Genomic DNA, 17,159 nt, shown 5'->3' with positions numbered 1-17,159 from the left:
TTCACATTCATGAAGACTCTGTGCTTGCCCTTAATAACACACATCCAATAAATAAACAAAAACATCTCCTCTCTATCGTACCAAATTTCTCTCTGGATCTCCCCAAAATATCTTCTTAGCCAACTAATTCCRCTTAGCAACAGTGACATCAGCTCTGGAGCAAACACCTCCCTTCCCAGCCTTGCCTACTCTTCGAGCCTCAAAAAAAGGATTTGTGCTAAGATCTGTTTGCCACTTCCTAAATAGGGCTGTGAAGCAGGAAGAGCTCAGYTGCACCAGGACATTCTCCCAATGGCCTTTGTGCTGGTCATTGGCAACACCATGGACTTGACTACCAACTTCCCCTCCCCTCTCTTCCCTTCTCTTTCCTCACCTTCATTTCACAGAATAATAATTCTGTGTATGCTGCCTCTTCTCTCTGTCCTGAGCTGTGGTGAGGTGTACTGTTGCTACAGTGCTTGTGTCTAACTGCTGTCCCTTGGATTGCTAGACTGTGATATTCAGGAGAGGTCTCTCCAAGACTGCAGAAAAATGGGGTGGTGACTGCTCCAACCACACTGCACATGTCTTTTTCTAAGGAGCATAAACACATCGCATCTGTCTCTGGGTTATTTAGGACAGAAATCCCTACTCTTGAGTATCCAAAGCAAGTGACAAATGTATTGTTATCCCTACTACCAGCACAGGCTGATTGGAACAGCCAGATCTTTTGCTTACCATTGTATACCTCCTGGAGCTGGAAATGCTGAAAGCACTGTTCCTTCCTCAGGGTGAAATCTCATGTGAATTACCCAGAAGTGGATCTTTCTTTTTCAGTCTCCAAGTACCAAGGGGACCTGTAAAACATTACAGGTTTGTGCAGTTCCCACTGATTTCCCACAATATATTTGAAAGGATAGCTACCACGGATATATGCATACATACATACATACATATATATATATATATATATATGTATGTATGTGTATATATATATTCTCTCTCTCTCTTTCATGCCTGTTTTTGTTTAGAGCTCTTTGTAAAGAACTCTCAAAAATGTGAAGCTCCCCTCACCCATTCCAAGCTTTCTATTCATTTGTTTAGTTTTTGCATTAGCAGATGAAAAATGCCAAGCACAAGCAGCCGTACCTTCGCCAGATATTTGTTCATGGCCCCAGGAATGAGAATYGTAATTTTTTTTGCAGACTTTTACTGGAAAGGGTGAGGGAGAGGAAGGTGAGAGACATTCCTTCTCTGCTGTGTTTCTCAGCCTCAGCCACTTTAGCTGATCATAGGCCAATAAATATATGTGTATGTGCTTGACTTCATTCCCTCTAAATTAGATTAAATATGTCAAAAATCCRTAGGGCCCAAGGCAATGCAATAGTTTCCCAGCTTTTTTTCGTTATCCAGAGTGTCTTACACGAYAGGCAACACTTACACTTCTGTCTCTAAAAAAGTCCCAAGTTAAAAAAAAATTGAAACAGCTCCAGCCTAAAGAACTGTCTTTCAAGTTTTTCCCATGCAACATAATTAAATGAAAACATTGAAATACATTTACTYTCTTTTCTAGTCAGTGTATTCTTGCTATTCCTACATCCAAAAAAATAGTCCTTCCAATTTGCCCATCCTCTTTAAATTTCAAAGATCTCATATGAATGAGTCATTTGCCCACCCTTTTGAGAATATAATAATAGAAATTCTTTAACCTTAATGTTTTCAGTACAACGACATTCCGATACGATCTAAGACTCTCAGACACCCTCTAGTCCCATGTGCACTGAAGAACAGGTTTGGCTAGAAAAAAGTGTTCCTCATGTGATGGGCACCCTACCAATCACACAACACTTTTCTCAAGCAACCTGGGCCCTTTAAAGACGGGCTAAGGCAGGAGAAAGAGGCTTTTTGGCTTTACAGGTGGGTCTGGATTTCTACTGGGAAGCATCAAGAGGAGGGAGGGGTAAGTACGTAGCATTTGAGCTATAAGTGTCTGTTACAAGAAAAAGAGGCTTTTATGCTTAATGGTTTTTATTTTAGTCCCTGGGTTCTGTTTAGTATGTGGGAGTCTGGTACCTGGATAAAGTTAACTGCAGGAGATTATTAAKTATTTCTTTTTTCTTCTACCTCAGGCTGTGTCTTCTATATGGCTGTTTTAATTTGTTTCATATTTTTTCTCCTAAAGACTGGGGAGGAGGGAATGGGAAAATTAAATCTGTTGCCAACATATCTTAAGTGTTTAAAAAAAAATTGTCGTGGAGAAAGATGAATCCTGTAATTCCCCCTCACTTGTGAAAATAGGAAAGGCAAAAAAATAACTCTTGTTTTGGCTCTGCTGAACTAATGAGGGAGAGACAAAAAAACTGCCTCCCAGCTCTATTTCCTAGGTAATTATGCCTGATGATGATTTACCAGCCACTCCAGCATTCACACAGGCTTCATTTCATAGCAATCTCTCTCAAAAGGAAACTTAATTAGTCTCTGACCCCTGCTTAATGCTGAGCTTTGTTTTTGCTTTATTTTTCTCCCCTGGTAGCATAAAATAACTGGGCTCGCTCTTCCTCTTCTCGGTGGTTGAATCCCGGTGAACAAGCTGTTCTGTGTCAGAAGTGGCTACATTTTAGTGTCAAGTGAAGCCATGGGAAATGTTCTATGGGGCACGACACATGCGTGTGTGTGTGTTGGAGGTGTTTGCTTTAAAGTAAATAAATGAATGATGAACTGACACTTGCAAAACACTTAGCTTTTACAGCAGGGCCCAAGCTATTCATCAGTAACATATTTAATTATATCCCCTTAAAACTATATAACTCTGAAGATTTCCTCAGCACTTGGAAACTGCCTTCTTTTTAAGTCTCTTGGGGACTAGATTCCCTGCTGAAGCCAATTCTTGCCTAATAAAAAAAAAAAAAAGAGTAGGTTTACTGTTGTCTGGCTCCTGCAAGTCTTGATGATTAAGAGCCAGTAGCAGCTCTGGGCACACACAGGTCTGTGCTGTGCCGAGGGCTTCCCAAGGCACCAGCCCYGTGTGCAGGCTCGTCGCCCAGCACCACTCCCCCAGGCTGGGCTCCATGAGACTGGCCCTTGTCCCTCCACATCCCAGCCTGAGCCTGAGCATTCAGCTCATGTCTGTGGAGACGTGCTTCTTCTTTGGGGCTGGGCAAGTGAGGGGAAGGTGCAGTGCATGGATGGGGTTAAGAGCAGGGCAGAGCCCCACTGGCAAGCCCAGCTTTTCTGCCGTTGAGAGGCAGGGTTTGTTTAGTCGCGCTCAAGTGGCTCAAAGCCCAACAGCCGAGGCATCTGCAGGCTGCAAAGTCAATAAGAAATAAAACAAGTAAGTCCCTTGTCTCTGTCTCCTTACACAATTTGATAAGAATGTCATGCATGTGCAAAAGCACTAAAAATGAGGGGAGGTAGCAGGGAACAAGATACAAAGCCTCTGCAAGCTTAGCCGTCATGCTGAGAGACTGTTCCCCCTGCCCCCTTCTCTTCCTCCAGAAGTGCCATTTCATCCAAAGCCTTACTCTCAGGGCTGGGAGGGGAGCAGGGCATCATACCCTAGTTGGTGTGCCATGGCCAGTGACTTGTGGTGCCCTTGAGCCCCCCAGCTGCTACCTATGGAGTGAGGGGCTGGTRCACAGGTGCTGTGCGCAAGCTATCCTCTCTGCAGCCTCCCTGTAAGAACAGGGGGCAGGATGGTGACCTGCTGGTGACCTGCATGCCGAGAGACTGGGCTTGCTGTCTTTATGAAAAGATGTGTGCAGTAAAGCTCTTACTGTCACAGGGAGGATAATGCTTAGTCCTGTGCAAGGGGTGGGACGAGCACTGGATTTCTTTAGAAACAAATGATGGTCAAAGGGTGTTTCCGGACATCCCTTGGACGTGACTCTGACTCTGCTATGACAAGGCAATCAAAAAGGGACCTGCTTCTTCATTAGGGCAATGTCAAACTAATTCTTGTTGATAGGTTTTTTGGTTGCAGATGGAGTAGGATTAGATTAAGGTACGGGACATTCATCTTTAATGATATTTAAATCCTGGCTCAATCTAAAAAATAAAGGTGTGGAGGCTTTAGACTAATGTGTGTGATGGACACACTAGAAACAATGAATCCAGCCTAAAGTGGCCCTTTCCTGCCTAGTTTGATAAAGTCCCAAGGCACTGCTGCAAGCAGGAATTCCTTTGAAAACCTGTGTGATATTGGTCCCTAAAACACAAGAGCAGAGGTCTTTCTTTGCAGAAAAGAGCTTACTTTCTGGTTCCTTCAATTGTGTTGCGGGTCTCATACAAGCCACTGTGAGTAGAGGAAGAGAGGAGAGTTCGAGAGAGCTCTAAGGGCACAGAAATAACAGATCTGCCTGTGACTTGTGGATGAACAAGTGGAGGCAGGGATACTACCACTCCTGGGCTATGAGAGGCTCAGCTGGGCCCATGTATGTAGAAGAGTTGTTTTCGAGGTGTGAGGTAAGGAGAGGGGAAAAGCTGCAGTCTAGGTCATGGCCAGGTGTCAAAAGTGTAGGAAGAAGAGGCTTCAGGAAGTATGTTGATTTTTGTGGCATGATGGGAGCAACAGAAACCCTTGCAGAGCCACTTCAAGCATGGAGCTAATTCTGCAGTAGCAATATTTGAACACCTGCTGTCTAGAAGGGTTGTGGCCAAATCGCAAGATTCTGGGATGAGCTGAGGAACATCAGTTCCATGTAAGCTCAGGGCTGAAATCCCAGGACCTGACCTTCTTCTCCAGTCACAAATAAAGGTTTTGGGTAACAGTTGTAGCTGAAGCTCTTGTTTCTTCAGAGGTTTCCCTGAAGCCCCAGCAAATTGTATTTGGGTTGTAAAACCAATCTTAACCAGCCTGTGCAGAAGGCTTCTCTACCTCCAAAATGATTTATGTCCGCAAGTATGAGCTGCTGGCTTCTGTCTCTGTGGGGGCTGGGAAGACGACTACCTAGCAATGTCTTTCCAGGTGACTCATGCCTGTGTGCAACCTGCCTCAGGCAAGCAGGCAGAGGTTTGCCTCGTGCCACCATAGTCATGCACCTGCCTCAAGAGCTATATGAGCTGCTCTTACTTAACATTTACCTTTGAGGCACAAGGAGCAAAGTGTCCTGGGTGGGGACAGTGGGGTGGGAAGCTCCAGATCTCCTGTGGCTTTTCTTAGGGTGTATGGAAGGGGATGGCTTTCCAGCTGCCCATCAAGTCCAGCTGTTGTCATGGCCTTGGAGTTCYTCCTCAGTCTCTCAATTGTGATGTTAATACTAGACCCTTTCCAAAGAAGAGGGCATCAGAAAACTGATTCCCACATGTAACATAGGGAAACAAGGTAGATGCTGAGAAATGGACTCCYTTCATGCTAACCACCTGGAATGAGAGGCAGAATTCATAGTAATATGGCAATATGGTGACATTGTTCATCTGTAGTTCTTCCCATAAAGGCTCTTGCTTTTACACTTCTCAATCTCCCTGCGTTCACCTCTGCAATCCCATCTCTCCTAACTGGAGAGCCCTAAGTTGCCTGGAAATTTGCCACTCTCCAGCTGGTGTCTCTGTGGTGATGACTGTGTCTGACTTTCCTTCCAACTACAGTATCCTAGGAGATGGACTTGTCCCAGGAAAAAAGTCCTGCTTTCTCAGACCAATATGCCAAGGATAGGCAAGAGCAARCCAGATCTTGCTTACTAGACAGGAGAAGAAATCCAGACAGTGGGAAGGCTGGGTGTGGATGGAAGGATGTGAGCTGGGTAGAGAGTCCATGTGCAAGAGTCTTCAAACAGGTGACCAGTAAGCAAACATGAACTACCCTGGGAGCAGTGACCAAGTCAAGTCTAGCATCCTTTGGTCTGAGGGCTGCTGTTTCTCTAAAGAGGCGTTTGCAGGAGAAAAGGCGAGGATAAAGCAGTTACTATGATGTTAAGGTAAGGGTTATGACTTTCTTAGTGATGCTTGGTGTGCTGTGCCACGCTAGCCGCATGACACACATTCAACTGCTATCTGCGTAGCAGCTGGAACAGGCTTGCTTTTTCACATTGTCAGAGTTTATGTGCCTAAAGTCTAGCAGGGAAGATTTCCTCTTTGGACTGTCCTCTAATCTGTGCTATCTCTTAGCCAGCAATAACTAAAGACTTTTTTAAAAACTCTGGAGCTTGCAATATGAAAAGCAATGAATCAGGCAATGGGCTCTCCAGCTTCTAGATGATCAGAAGATCGGCTTGCATTTCATGTTTGGCTATACAGCTTCAGTCAGATGGTTGGAAGCAGCTTCAGTGGACCAGCCTCCAACCACCTGSCTGGAAATAAAAAAGGCTTCTGATCCTACAAATAGTGGCCAACCTTGCCCATGCCTTCATGGGAAAATGCTAACATGCTCTGCTGCTGGAACAGTGATGAAAGCACTGGAGATCTCTCCATGATAGCACTCAAACCACTGCAGAAATCATGGTAGAAAATTCTGGTTCTATCTCTGCCATTGTTGGARGTCTTGCCTAMCTTCAAGAGGCAGCTGCTGAGGAAKAGGACAGTGTTAGAGAGATCCCACAATGCTCTGTTCCTCAAGAAACTTCCTATGGTTTATYGATAATCTTGTCTGTTCTTATTTTTTAAAAACTTTGGAGAAATGTGGAGTTAGTAACCCCAGCAAGAGAAGTCACTAGTGCAGATATCATAGCAGAAGAGTAGTGATCAAGCTGCTTTTCCTTCTATCTGCTCAGGTTGGACTCATTTCGACCTTCCACTCACAGCTTATGTTTTCTTACACCCCTGACAAATGCAGCTGTCTAAGGGTTGGGTTTTGTTTTCCACTGCTCCTCCCCCCAACCCACACACTCTCTGTCCCTTTTAAAGAAGGGCTTTACTATCGCTGGACTCTGAATTTATTTCTCTGAGAGGTCTCACACTTCTGACTAGTGCCTTTATGCTGCTCTCTCTGGAGGGGAATGAATTCCACGTAGAGAGCCTGGGCCCAGACTGCAGGAATTTAGCGGGAATGTTATTTGGCCTGACTCCATGAGCCAGCTGCAGCCTGACTAGCTCCTTCCCTCACACCTGATTTGGAACTGGTGCCTTGGTTTTGCTTCTTGGCATGGCAAGAGGAAGGGAATTACTCTTAGCAAGATGCTACTGARCCATGTGCTGTAGGTGTGTGTGTGTGTGACATGACTAAAGCAGAGCAGTTACCAGTTTGGTTTCCTGATAGAGAGCTGGCTGAGAGGATATGGTATTGGGGTAAATAACATAATCTGGCATAAACCTGGCTCCTTCAGAGGAGGTGCGAGTTGAATGCACTCAAGTCATTCTGTGTCCGTCTGGGCATACGTAGTATTTCTAGCCAGATGGAAATGTGACACCGTGAATTTTGCTTGTGCTGGGGGTTTGCATGGGTGCTGTTTGTTGGTGAAAATCCTACCCAAAAGGGAGCTGAAGCCACTGGCTGCAGACAGAGTGGTGCCAGTCTTGCATAGTTTAAGTATTAGGAAGAGTTTGAAGTACCAACTTCAAGTCTGGGGGTGTTTCTCCTCTTAAACCACTGTGAAGCAGGGGATGGGAGGTGTAGAGACAGGCTGGCAGATTCTGTTTATCSGTATCCTCAAGGGATAATTTCCATTTCTGGATGAAGCCTATTGTACTGGTCTCCTTGAAGACTGTCYTTTGTTTTTCTAGGCTGTATGAAGAATTAAAGATGGCAAAAGATGATAACAGCGTACGCATTTTTCAGGGCCTATTGATCTTGGGCAATGTGGTCATTGGGGTAAGTGGAGTGGTGCGATGATGGGTGGGGACTTTCTTTCAGGATAGCACTTCTCAAAATAGCAGTTTCCAGCCGTGAAATCCCTCCTCACATGTGAAGTCCACATATACATTGAACAGTGTAGGAGGAGGGGGAAAGGAGATCTATGCTAGCTGATCAGTTGGGTGGGGAGAGGGTGCTGCAATGACAGCAGAGGATGATCCATAAGACAAACACAAGCTGTGGAGGAACAGCCCTTGCTACTGACCAATATGCTTCCAGCCAAGCCCTCCAGAGAGTGATGTGAAAGATTGTGTGAATTCTTTCTGAAACATCTTCAAGTTCCAGTTCAGGCATAGGCTTGCTGAGTTTTGCCTGCAATTCTTACTTTGAGGCATAAAAAAACCCCAGACTGTAGAGTTGGGSAGTGGAAGGGGAATGGCAGGGTAGTTCTGAGCAGCTCTTGGGAGTAGGCTGGCTGAATGAAAGGAATGAGGTCTCTTCATTCCTTTTTCTTTGCTGTTTCTTTGGGAAAGCTTCATCTAACTCATTTCCCTGACTTGGGCTTCTCAGATGTGCGGTATTGCCCTGACAGCAGAGTGCATCTTCTTTGTGTCCGATCCCCATGGTCTCTACCCTCTGCTGGAAGCTGCAGAAAATGATGACATCTATGCTGCTGCCTGGATTGGCATCTTTGTTGGCTTTGCACTCTTTTCTCTGTCTGTCCTTGGCATCATTGGAGTCATTAAGTCCAACAAGACCTTGCTGCTGGTGGTAAGTGTAGCAGTTTGACCACCCATTGCTGCCAAACTGAAAGATGCTTTCTTAGTTTCCCTGCTCATCTTGGTAATCACCCACTGAGCAAAGACAGGCTTTATTAATGATGAGAGGCCAAAGGGTATTCCTTCTTCTTGACCATGACTGTGTTCTCCCACAACCTGACTCCCATAAGAAYGCAGCATGGGAAGCTCCTCAAGCAGGATGAGCAAATTAATGTTGATAGCCTCAGTGGTGGTTTAAACTGACTTGTTTGACCCTGACATTGCCCTGAAGCAATGCAGAAGCACTTGTGCAGTCAGATGTAGCTGAAATGTGGTTTATGATACTCATTTCACCCCACCCTTTGCTGCCTTTCAGCTGTTATATACCATTCTGTATAGGAGCTGGAAAGTAATGACTTCTGTATAAGGCATTAGTGTGTGTTAGTGTACCAAATAAGGATGCAATTGAGAACATCAGACATTAGCAGGCAGGCAGAGATTTCAAGGGTGGGGACAGAGAGATTTGGATAAGCTATGAACAATGCTAAGATATGAACAGATCTCTGCACAATTTCTTACTCAGTCCTTTAGGTTGACAGTGGTTAAACATAACAGATTTAAGGAAGGGTAGAACTTAATGCTTTAAGGAAGGGTAGAACTGAAAATTCTGGTATCATCTCTCTCTTGAATTAATGTGGAATGGCAGAGTATCTATTTAAACAGAAAAGACTTAGAGATCTGAAATCTTGTGCTAGGGAATTAACCAGCTAACCGCTAATGGAAAAAAAWTCCCCTAACTTGAATTCTGATGTGTTGGCTGAAACCCAAGACTGTGGTAAAGGGGAAAAGCTGGGGTAAAAAGAGCAGAAATTGGGTAAGAGGAAAACAGATGCCTCAAATCTGAGAACATGATGAGACATGAGAGGAGAAATAGAGGCACAAGAACAGCAAACTGGATATGGTGGATATGGAAAAGGCTGAGAGGGTTGTGCTGAGAAGGGAAGAGAAGCAGTGAAAAAGACTATAAGGGGAGCTCTTGAGGAAGTCTGATGACACAAAGTCAGGAGGATCTGAAAAACATACTGAATTATACCCTTCTATTTCTGCAAAGTACAAGCTCTCTTGCTAGGACTGCAAAGTACAAGCTCTCTAGCTAGGACTGAACAGCTCATTGCTGAAAAGGTCTTAGCTGGCAGGTAGAAGTGGAAAGAGTGGAGCAGCGCATATAAATGCCAGGGAGATGCAGCAATGAAAATGGCAAACGTTGTCCTCAGACATATCAAGCAAACRATTTCTCCTAGAGACAGAATGGTATTAATGCCATGAAGTGAGGTTATGATGAAACTGTGTCTGTGAGACGGAGAACAATTYAAGACGTGTACCTTCAGGAAAGAAGACTGCAAACTGAAACATGCTGCAGGAATGTTCAAAGCAATGGAGAAGGATGAGGGGACTAGAATAGCCTGGCTTCCTTTGTCTGGAAAAACGAGCATGTTACCTTTGCATTATGGATGTCTGGCTGTTCTCTGGAAGTAGATGAAGTAGACTACAAAGAACTATAAAGCTTCAAACCACTGGGCCTTCCTTAGAGTGGGGATTTGGATGAGATGACCTGCAGAGTTCCCTCCCAACTTAAATTATGCTGTTTTTATGACTCTGTGAGGCTTTGGAAGTGCCCTGCAGTGAGTAATGAAAGTAAAAAAATAAATTCATTTAAAATAGAGCTAGGTGAATTCAGCAAAGGGCTTATAAGCTTCAATTGGCTTGAACAGGGTGTTGGAAYTGACCTTGGAAAATATAGGACCAGAAGAAACTGCTTAACTTTTTTCCAAGAGCTAACTCTGCTCTCTTTCTCCTGCAGTATATCATTCTGATGCTGATCACTTATGCATTTGAAATGGCTTCTTGCATCACAGCGGCAACTCACCRAGACTTTGTGAGTATTGCTTTTCTCATGTATTCTTGCAATTAATTTAAGAAATATTGCAGTGTTTTGACACTCTGTATTCCCATTAAGTGCAGAAATGACAGATGTGGCACAGTGTAAACTCAAAGGACTACTGCTGCAAAGTCTCTAACTTCATTATTCTGATCAAGGAAATAATTCTGTTATTTTGAACATAACTTCATTATTTATAACACTTAAAAATAGTTCTAACCTTGCTATTTAGTGTGGGTTAGTTGAATCACCAACATAATGTCTAGTTTTTCAGCTACAGAGTGATTAATCTACCATAGATGTGGAAAGCAAATCTTCAGAATTGCTACAGGTATGAAAAAGATTACATGAGTTATTGCAGCTATAGGCAGGGGGCAAATGACCTGTGGTGCTTTAGTTCCAAGCAATATATCAAATGCAAGCCATAGCTTCTGCACGTCTCCTCTGGTCTGACATCTGGTAGGACCTGCTTCATGTTCAAGATCTACATCTTTGCTCCTCAAATCATCCTCTTTATCTTCCTATGTATAAAACTGTAAAACTAGGTGGGTGGAGTCCAAAGCAGCATTCCTATTCTCTACCAGGACGCTGAAACAAACCAACCAAATCACCCCGCCCCAAATAACTTTATATTTGCTTTACCCAGCAACCTATTTATATAATTCCTGCATTCTTTTCTGTTTATCTTGTAGCTCACTCCAAATCTCTTCCTCAAGCAAATGCTGGAGAGGTATCAGAAGCTAGAGACAGACAATAACAATGACAAATGGATGAGTGAAGGGGTCACAAAAACATGGGATAATCTCATGCTTCAGGTAATAATAACACTGAAACTCTCACTAATTACTGAATGTTCTGCAGCTCTGGAATTTCAAGTGCTTCTTGGGACCACTCGGTAGTAAAGAGGACGGCATCTGCCTTTAACCTCAAAATCCTGTCAGACTCCCCATTTTGCTCATTTATCAAATGACAGCCTGTCAAAGGCAGGCACTTCAGAAATCTCTCCCATAAATCTGTGGTTAATGCCTAACTAGCCATTGGCAGGATCCAGTCTCGCACAGTGCTACAACCTTGACCCGTAAAGACCATTCCCTTCTCTCCCCCTGGGATAGAATCACTGTTGTGGTGTGCATGGCCCATCTGACTGGCAGAAGTATGCATCTGCTTTCCGGAGTTCGTACAGTGATGCTGACTACCCTTGGCCACATCAGTGCTGCGTTATGGATGCCCGAGGGTCTCCCGTGAACCTGGATGGCTGCAAGCTTGGAGTGCCTGGCTACTATAACAGTAACGTAAGAACTGTTCCATTTTATCCAATTATGCATGAGGTCCATAGTGTCTTTCTGGAATGGGAGGAAACAGGGAATAGCATTCCTCCTCCAGTGTAAACTACTCATGTTCAAAAGCTTTAAAGCTTTTGCAGCAATGCCTGTAGGGTCCCAGCTATGTTGTTGAATCCAGGATAGACTGTGATAAAAGCTTTCCTGATGGAGAGAGCATAAAGGAAGAAAATCCTTCCAGTGCCACCAATAAAAAGTAGCACCCCTGATGTCAGGTGGTCATGAGCACCTGACAGTGCTCATGCATGAATGTGCATGAAGTAGCACCCCTGCCATGTCAAGTGGACATGAGCTAATTCAAACTTGGCCCAAAGATAATTGCATACAGTATGTGTGAACTAGTCAGCAGTTTTCCTCTGTAAGGTAGCTATCACAACTAATGAAGAGCTGATGTGAGGGGAGGAAGAAGTGGCTATCTTGCTGTGCTCCAGCAACCAAATAGTGGGACAGTTCTGAAAAGCAAAAGTAGTTTCCTGTGGTGGATAATGTTACTGAACACTTCACTAGCTGAGCTTTTCAGTAGACCAGTTTCTCCTACTCAGACAGACTGCTATGTCATAAGCATGAATGTCTGCACTAACAAGCATCTCTGGAAGGCATTAAGATTCCAAATTTGCATGCCTTCTTGTTTCTGGACATCAACCCTGTGTTGGCTATGTCTGTTTATATAAACAAATCTAGCGAGGAGATGGGCACTAGAGTGTCTTTGAAGTATCTGAGCTGGGGTCCTTCATATTTGTAGCTAGAAGCAGGTAGGCTCTCTGCAAGCTATTAATAAGCAGTGAAGCTCTGGCTCAGCTTCTTGAGACCCCTTGAGCTACCCAAATTGCAATCGTAGCGGAGTATGTCACCTCACTTCATCTCAGAGATGGATGAGCTTGTAGCCTAGTGGTACAAGTTCAAAGCTAATGTTGACTTATTCATTGTTGTCTCACAGGGCTGTTATGATGCTATTTCTGGGCCAATGAACAGGCAAGCCTGGGGTGTTGCTTGGTTTGGTTTTGCCATCCTTTGCTGGACTGTGAGTACTTAATTTTTGATTTTGTTTGCTTTTCTCCTTCATTGCTATTCCCCACCAGGAGGATGGAGTGGCTGTCAGGATTGATGCATTTAAAAATCTGTAGAATACAGTAATTCATTTGTCTCCAATCTGCTTGTGGCCTGTTCCAGTAACAGGGACACATTTAGAAGCTCCCCTCCATTCTGGCTTCCACACATGAAGAGCTAGATGGCCTTTCAGCATGCTGTGGCCTGCTGTAGTCTCAGCAATACAGTACAGCAAACATAGATTGCAAGTATTTGTTTGTGAAGGATATTGGATCATCCAAACTGGAGATGGCAGATAAATCAGTATCTAGTTTGARGACTGCACGAGTGTTTCAAGTACTCAGGGTTCAGCAGTGTCATAACAGATAATCCCCAGCAAGCTGAGCAATCAAGTCAAATAGTTACATTTGTATAGGTCTTCTTGCTTCACTGCGAAGCTGCTGTGCAGATAAAAAGCTTTAAGCTTCTTGTGCCTCTATGGACTTTGCTTAGCAAGAATTTCTATTGTTCTCTCCTACCAATGGGTTTGATGGGAGAGGCTGGGGAGTAAAGAAAGTTAACAGTCTTGTCTTTTCAGTTTTGGGTTCTCCTCGGTACAATGTTCTACTGGAGCAGAATTGAATACTGAAGGTCTGGTGTCCTCAACATTGTCCTGAAGCACTGAATGAAACTGCTTTTGTTCATCTCCTGCTCCACTCTCCTTGTGCCACTGAGAATTTGAAGTTTTCCTACTACCTCTCCCATACTATTTTTGCCCCTCCAAAAACTTGACATATTGAGGTGATGCCTCCCTTCTTTGCCTCTTGTTCTGCAGCCTTTATGCCTCATGGCTGAGACACAATCCTTTTATTGTGCAAGAAATCCTTGGAGCATAACATAAGAGATGATCTGATTTGTTCTATGATGACATTAGAAAGGAAAATGTCCAGTTCCTGTATACGTGCTCCAGAAAAGTATCTCTCTAAAACTAGGTTGGATGTAAAACATGATGCTAAAGGTTCTGGCATGGGCTGTGTGAGCAAAACGGTAACCTTCTGTGACCAACAAAGATGGATGCTGCAAGGGAGAAGACTGCAGAACTATCTGATACATTTTACCAATCTACTTCTGTTCCTAGTCTCTGTTACACCTTGCCTTAGAATAATGCAGATTCTCTAAGAGTTTAAGTGCATCAGTAGTGAASAAATATCACAGATAAAAAGTCTGTTGCTAGTCAAGCCCAATAAAAGGCTAGCTCATTCCTCTGCAATATGCTGCCTATATTCAAGCCTACCTCTTGTCACTGATGAAACTACTGTATGCACTCCTACCTTCAGGAGTGCCAGTCCATGAAATGCTCTGTTCGCTAAGAATGACCCTTTCAAAAAGCTGTATGTACTTTGTACAAAATTTCATACCACCAATCATAACATGTACAGAATACAAGGGTGCTGTGCTATATGTGCCTTTGCAAAACTGGCTGTCATATCTCTAGATTACCATGCTTTCTGCCTCAGTTAACTGCATGCATATGGTCATGTTCCCTGTGTACTCACCTGCCACATCCCCAGATCAAGTGAGAGAAATTGCAAATAATGACAATAAGTAACTCCTGTGAAAAATGCAGGCAAGAAACTGAGTGAAACAAATCTGGTTCTTGCAGCAAGAGCTAACAATTCTTACTCAGTTTAACAGAAGTTGTTTATTTCAGCTCAGACTGATTTGGTATTGTTTCTAATGAATGCTTCAGCAGTTGCATGTGTTGTGTGAAATATGCTCCTGAATATAATGTTTTAAGGTGAAACCTCTTCTTAATGTGTACTGGGCCAGGTCATGAGAGCTTACCAGCTGCCTTGAGTCTTCATTTTTGTATATTGTTCAAAATACCAATTAAAAAGAGAAATTTCCTTCTTGTTAAGGATCCTATGTTCAGGAAGGGGAAATGACAAATTTCTGTATCTRGAACATCCTGGGCAGTGCAAATACAGGCTTTAAACGCCTATAACTCCTTCTGAAGATCTGAGTGCCTCAAACTCTGACATAGAGTGCAACAAAAAGCTTGTAGCTGAACAGTCCTTTTCTAGTGTAATGGGGGAGAAAAATAGGCAGAGCTAGGAAGGTAGATAATTTGAAGAAGAAATAGGTCCCTGTAACACAAAGGGGTAGATTTGTGTGTGTGTGTGTCTTCCAAAAGAAAAATCCCCTTGGATCAGCCACTCCAGAAAGGGAGAACCTGTGGAAGGCTCACTGATTTAATGGGGTGGTGACTTTAAGAGCCTTGACACCAAGGAATAAGGACTTTCTTTTAAGTCTTAAGCATTTCTTTTGTGAGACAGACCATGGGGACAGTGTATATTAGTGATCTGGGTTTGTGGGTTTTAGCTGTTTTTTTTTATTATTATTATTATTTTTTGCATATATTGCTGAAAACTCTAAATAAGACCTGCATCTAAAGAAATCTAAAGAGAATCAGAGCTTTTCTAAGCAAGTTAGCAATAGCAAAGATTTGGTTTGATGTTTCTTGTTGTGAATTGCAAAACCCTAGCAGAGCGGACAGAAGCAAGGGAGCAGGRACAGTGTCAATGTACACAGCCTCTACCCTTATTTGATCAAATGCCTCCAATTTCTTCCAAGTAATTGCATGCAGCCTAGGTGGATAGTTACACATCTGCATGAAGATCTCTTGCTTGAGGGATTTCTGAAACTCAAAGCTCTGCAAATGGATTGGAAATGATTGGATGTGGGACCTTCTAAGGATTAGCAAGGCCCTCTGCATATGGCATGGCTGGAGAAATGGCTTGTAGGATGAAGACTTTAGGGCCACTCAACCAGATAACCTCAAAATCTTATTTTCTTCCTCTAGACTTTTGCTTCAGACCCTATGGTCTCATTCTTACTTCCTCCTATCTCTAAATGTGGCATTATTATGGAGCTGCTCTCAATATAAAGAACATACTCCAGGGTTTTGTAGGCAAAGAAGAACCGAGACTAGTTTAAATAGACTGTTGTGGTATTATCTTTGTCAGCCCATGGCAAATGATCCTGTTGACCTATGGCAAAAGTAGCAGTTTAAGCCAATTAAGTTTGGATTCATCAAATTTGCTTTCTGCTTCTTGAGTATTTAGCTCACTTGGCATATTATAATTTTTGTTTTATGAAAATAAAAGCTGTGATGAACAARTGATCTGAGCAATGATGGATCTTTGCAGAAATGCCAAGCAAGCCACAATGCAACCAGAAACACCCAGCTTTATCCACCTGAGCTAAGGAGGGAAAAGGAGACCTGGCTTATGGCAGAATGATGTTAAACAGGCTTGTAAAAAATCCTGCCCAGCTTTTTCTGGTTTTTCAACTTTTGAAGGTTGATTCCAATCTCTGCAAGTCCCCTACCTAGGATTCCAGTGGAGGGTGAGGAAAGAATGGAGTCAGTGACAGGAATGATGGGGAACTGGTTCATGTGTTAGCTGAGGCTTGTAAAGAAATCCTGCTCATTCTCAGCTATTTGGATCACTGCCTGAGGGTACGGATGTATGCACTGTTTGGAGCTGGCAATCTGCATAGGATGAAAACTGCCAGACTAAGACAAGACAAAGAAAAAAAAGATTAAAACTGCTGAACTAAGACAAGATGAAGAAAAAAAAAGATGAAAACTGACAGACTAAGACAAGATGAAGAAAAAATTCTCCAAGTGGGAGTTATGTGCTTTGTTTGCAGACTTACTATTGTATTTCTTTTTTGTAGGTGTGACTCTTCACAGTTCTCTCCTGGCAAAAAAAAAAAACATGTTTCAATTCTCCCATGGAGTTACCAGCTGTAATTTTAGAATATTAATTTATTGCAATATCCACAGCTCTGAGAAATCAGACACATCTTATCGAGAGGCATCCTTTGTTTATACTTGACAGAGCAGTTTGACTTATAAGTCAATAAGAATCCCAAATCCTTGCTGTTCCCCTCCCATATATGCAGAAACATAACCCCATGCCTTTCAAAGTCTTGAATATTTGGAGTTGGCAGCACTGAAATGATTATTTCTTTGGGCCATGGGGTAATGCGGGCCTGCCTTTGTGTATGTCATGCCTTGCATTCATTTCTCCTACAGGCTTCTCTGCCTTTTCCTCTTTTATCATTCCCTTTGTGCTGCTTATTCTTCTTTTGCATGAGATCTCTTTGCACAGACTCTCTTTCACACTCCCTATTTATCCTTACCTTGTCATTTCACATACAGCACATGATGCCCTGCCACTATGTGATGTGCTTGCATCTGGCTACCCCCCCCCTTACTGCATAAACTAGTGACACAGTGTCAGTGGTCTACTATAGCCTCTGACCCCGAAGATTTATCTCCCATCCTGCTCACTGTCCTGGCATCTTATTATTTCATATTCCTTGCA

General features: G+C 43.2%; 1 protein-coding gene across 2 annotated transcripts; it reads left to right on the top strand.

Moving 5' to 3' along the window:
• The first annotated feature begins 1,866 nt into the window (after positions 1–1,866).
• UPK1B (uroplakin 1B) lies at positions 1,867–15,896 on the top strand. 2 transcript variants are annotated; one of them, XM_085326035.1, is made up of 8 exons: positions 1,867–1,939; positions 7,633–7,720; positions 8,273–8,473; positions 10,322–10,396; positions 11,092–11,214; positions 11,512–11,691; positions 12,677–12,760; positions 13,364–15,896. In XM_085326035.1, the coding sequence occupies exons 2-8, from the start codon at positions 7,652–7,654 to the stop codon at positions 13,412–13,414; spliced, it is 783 nt and encodes a 260-aa protein (XP_085182161.1). In that variant the 5' UTR covers positions 1,867–1,939; positions 7,633–7,651; the 3' UTR covers positions 13,415–15,896. The 2 variants fall into 2 exon arrangements, with proteins under 2 accessions (XP_085182161.1, XP_085182162.1); XM_085326036.1 differs by having other exon boundaries at positions 1,872–1,896.
• Positions 15,897–17,159: the final 1,263 nt, after the last annotated feature.

The sequence above is a fragment of the Rhea americana genome, unplaced genomic scaffold (assembly GCF_003343005.1).
Source record: "Rhea americana isolate MKP2758 unplaced genomic scaffold, rheAme1 scaffold_126, whole genome shotgun sequence".
Classification (NCBI taxonomy): domain Eukaryota; kingdom Metazoa; phylum Chordata; class Aves; order Rheiformes; family Rheidae; genus Rhea; species Rhea americana.
Note: the sequence above shows the minus strand (reverse complement) of the source record. Positions and strands in the feature narration are given on the sequence as shown.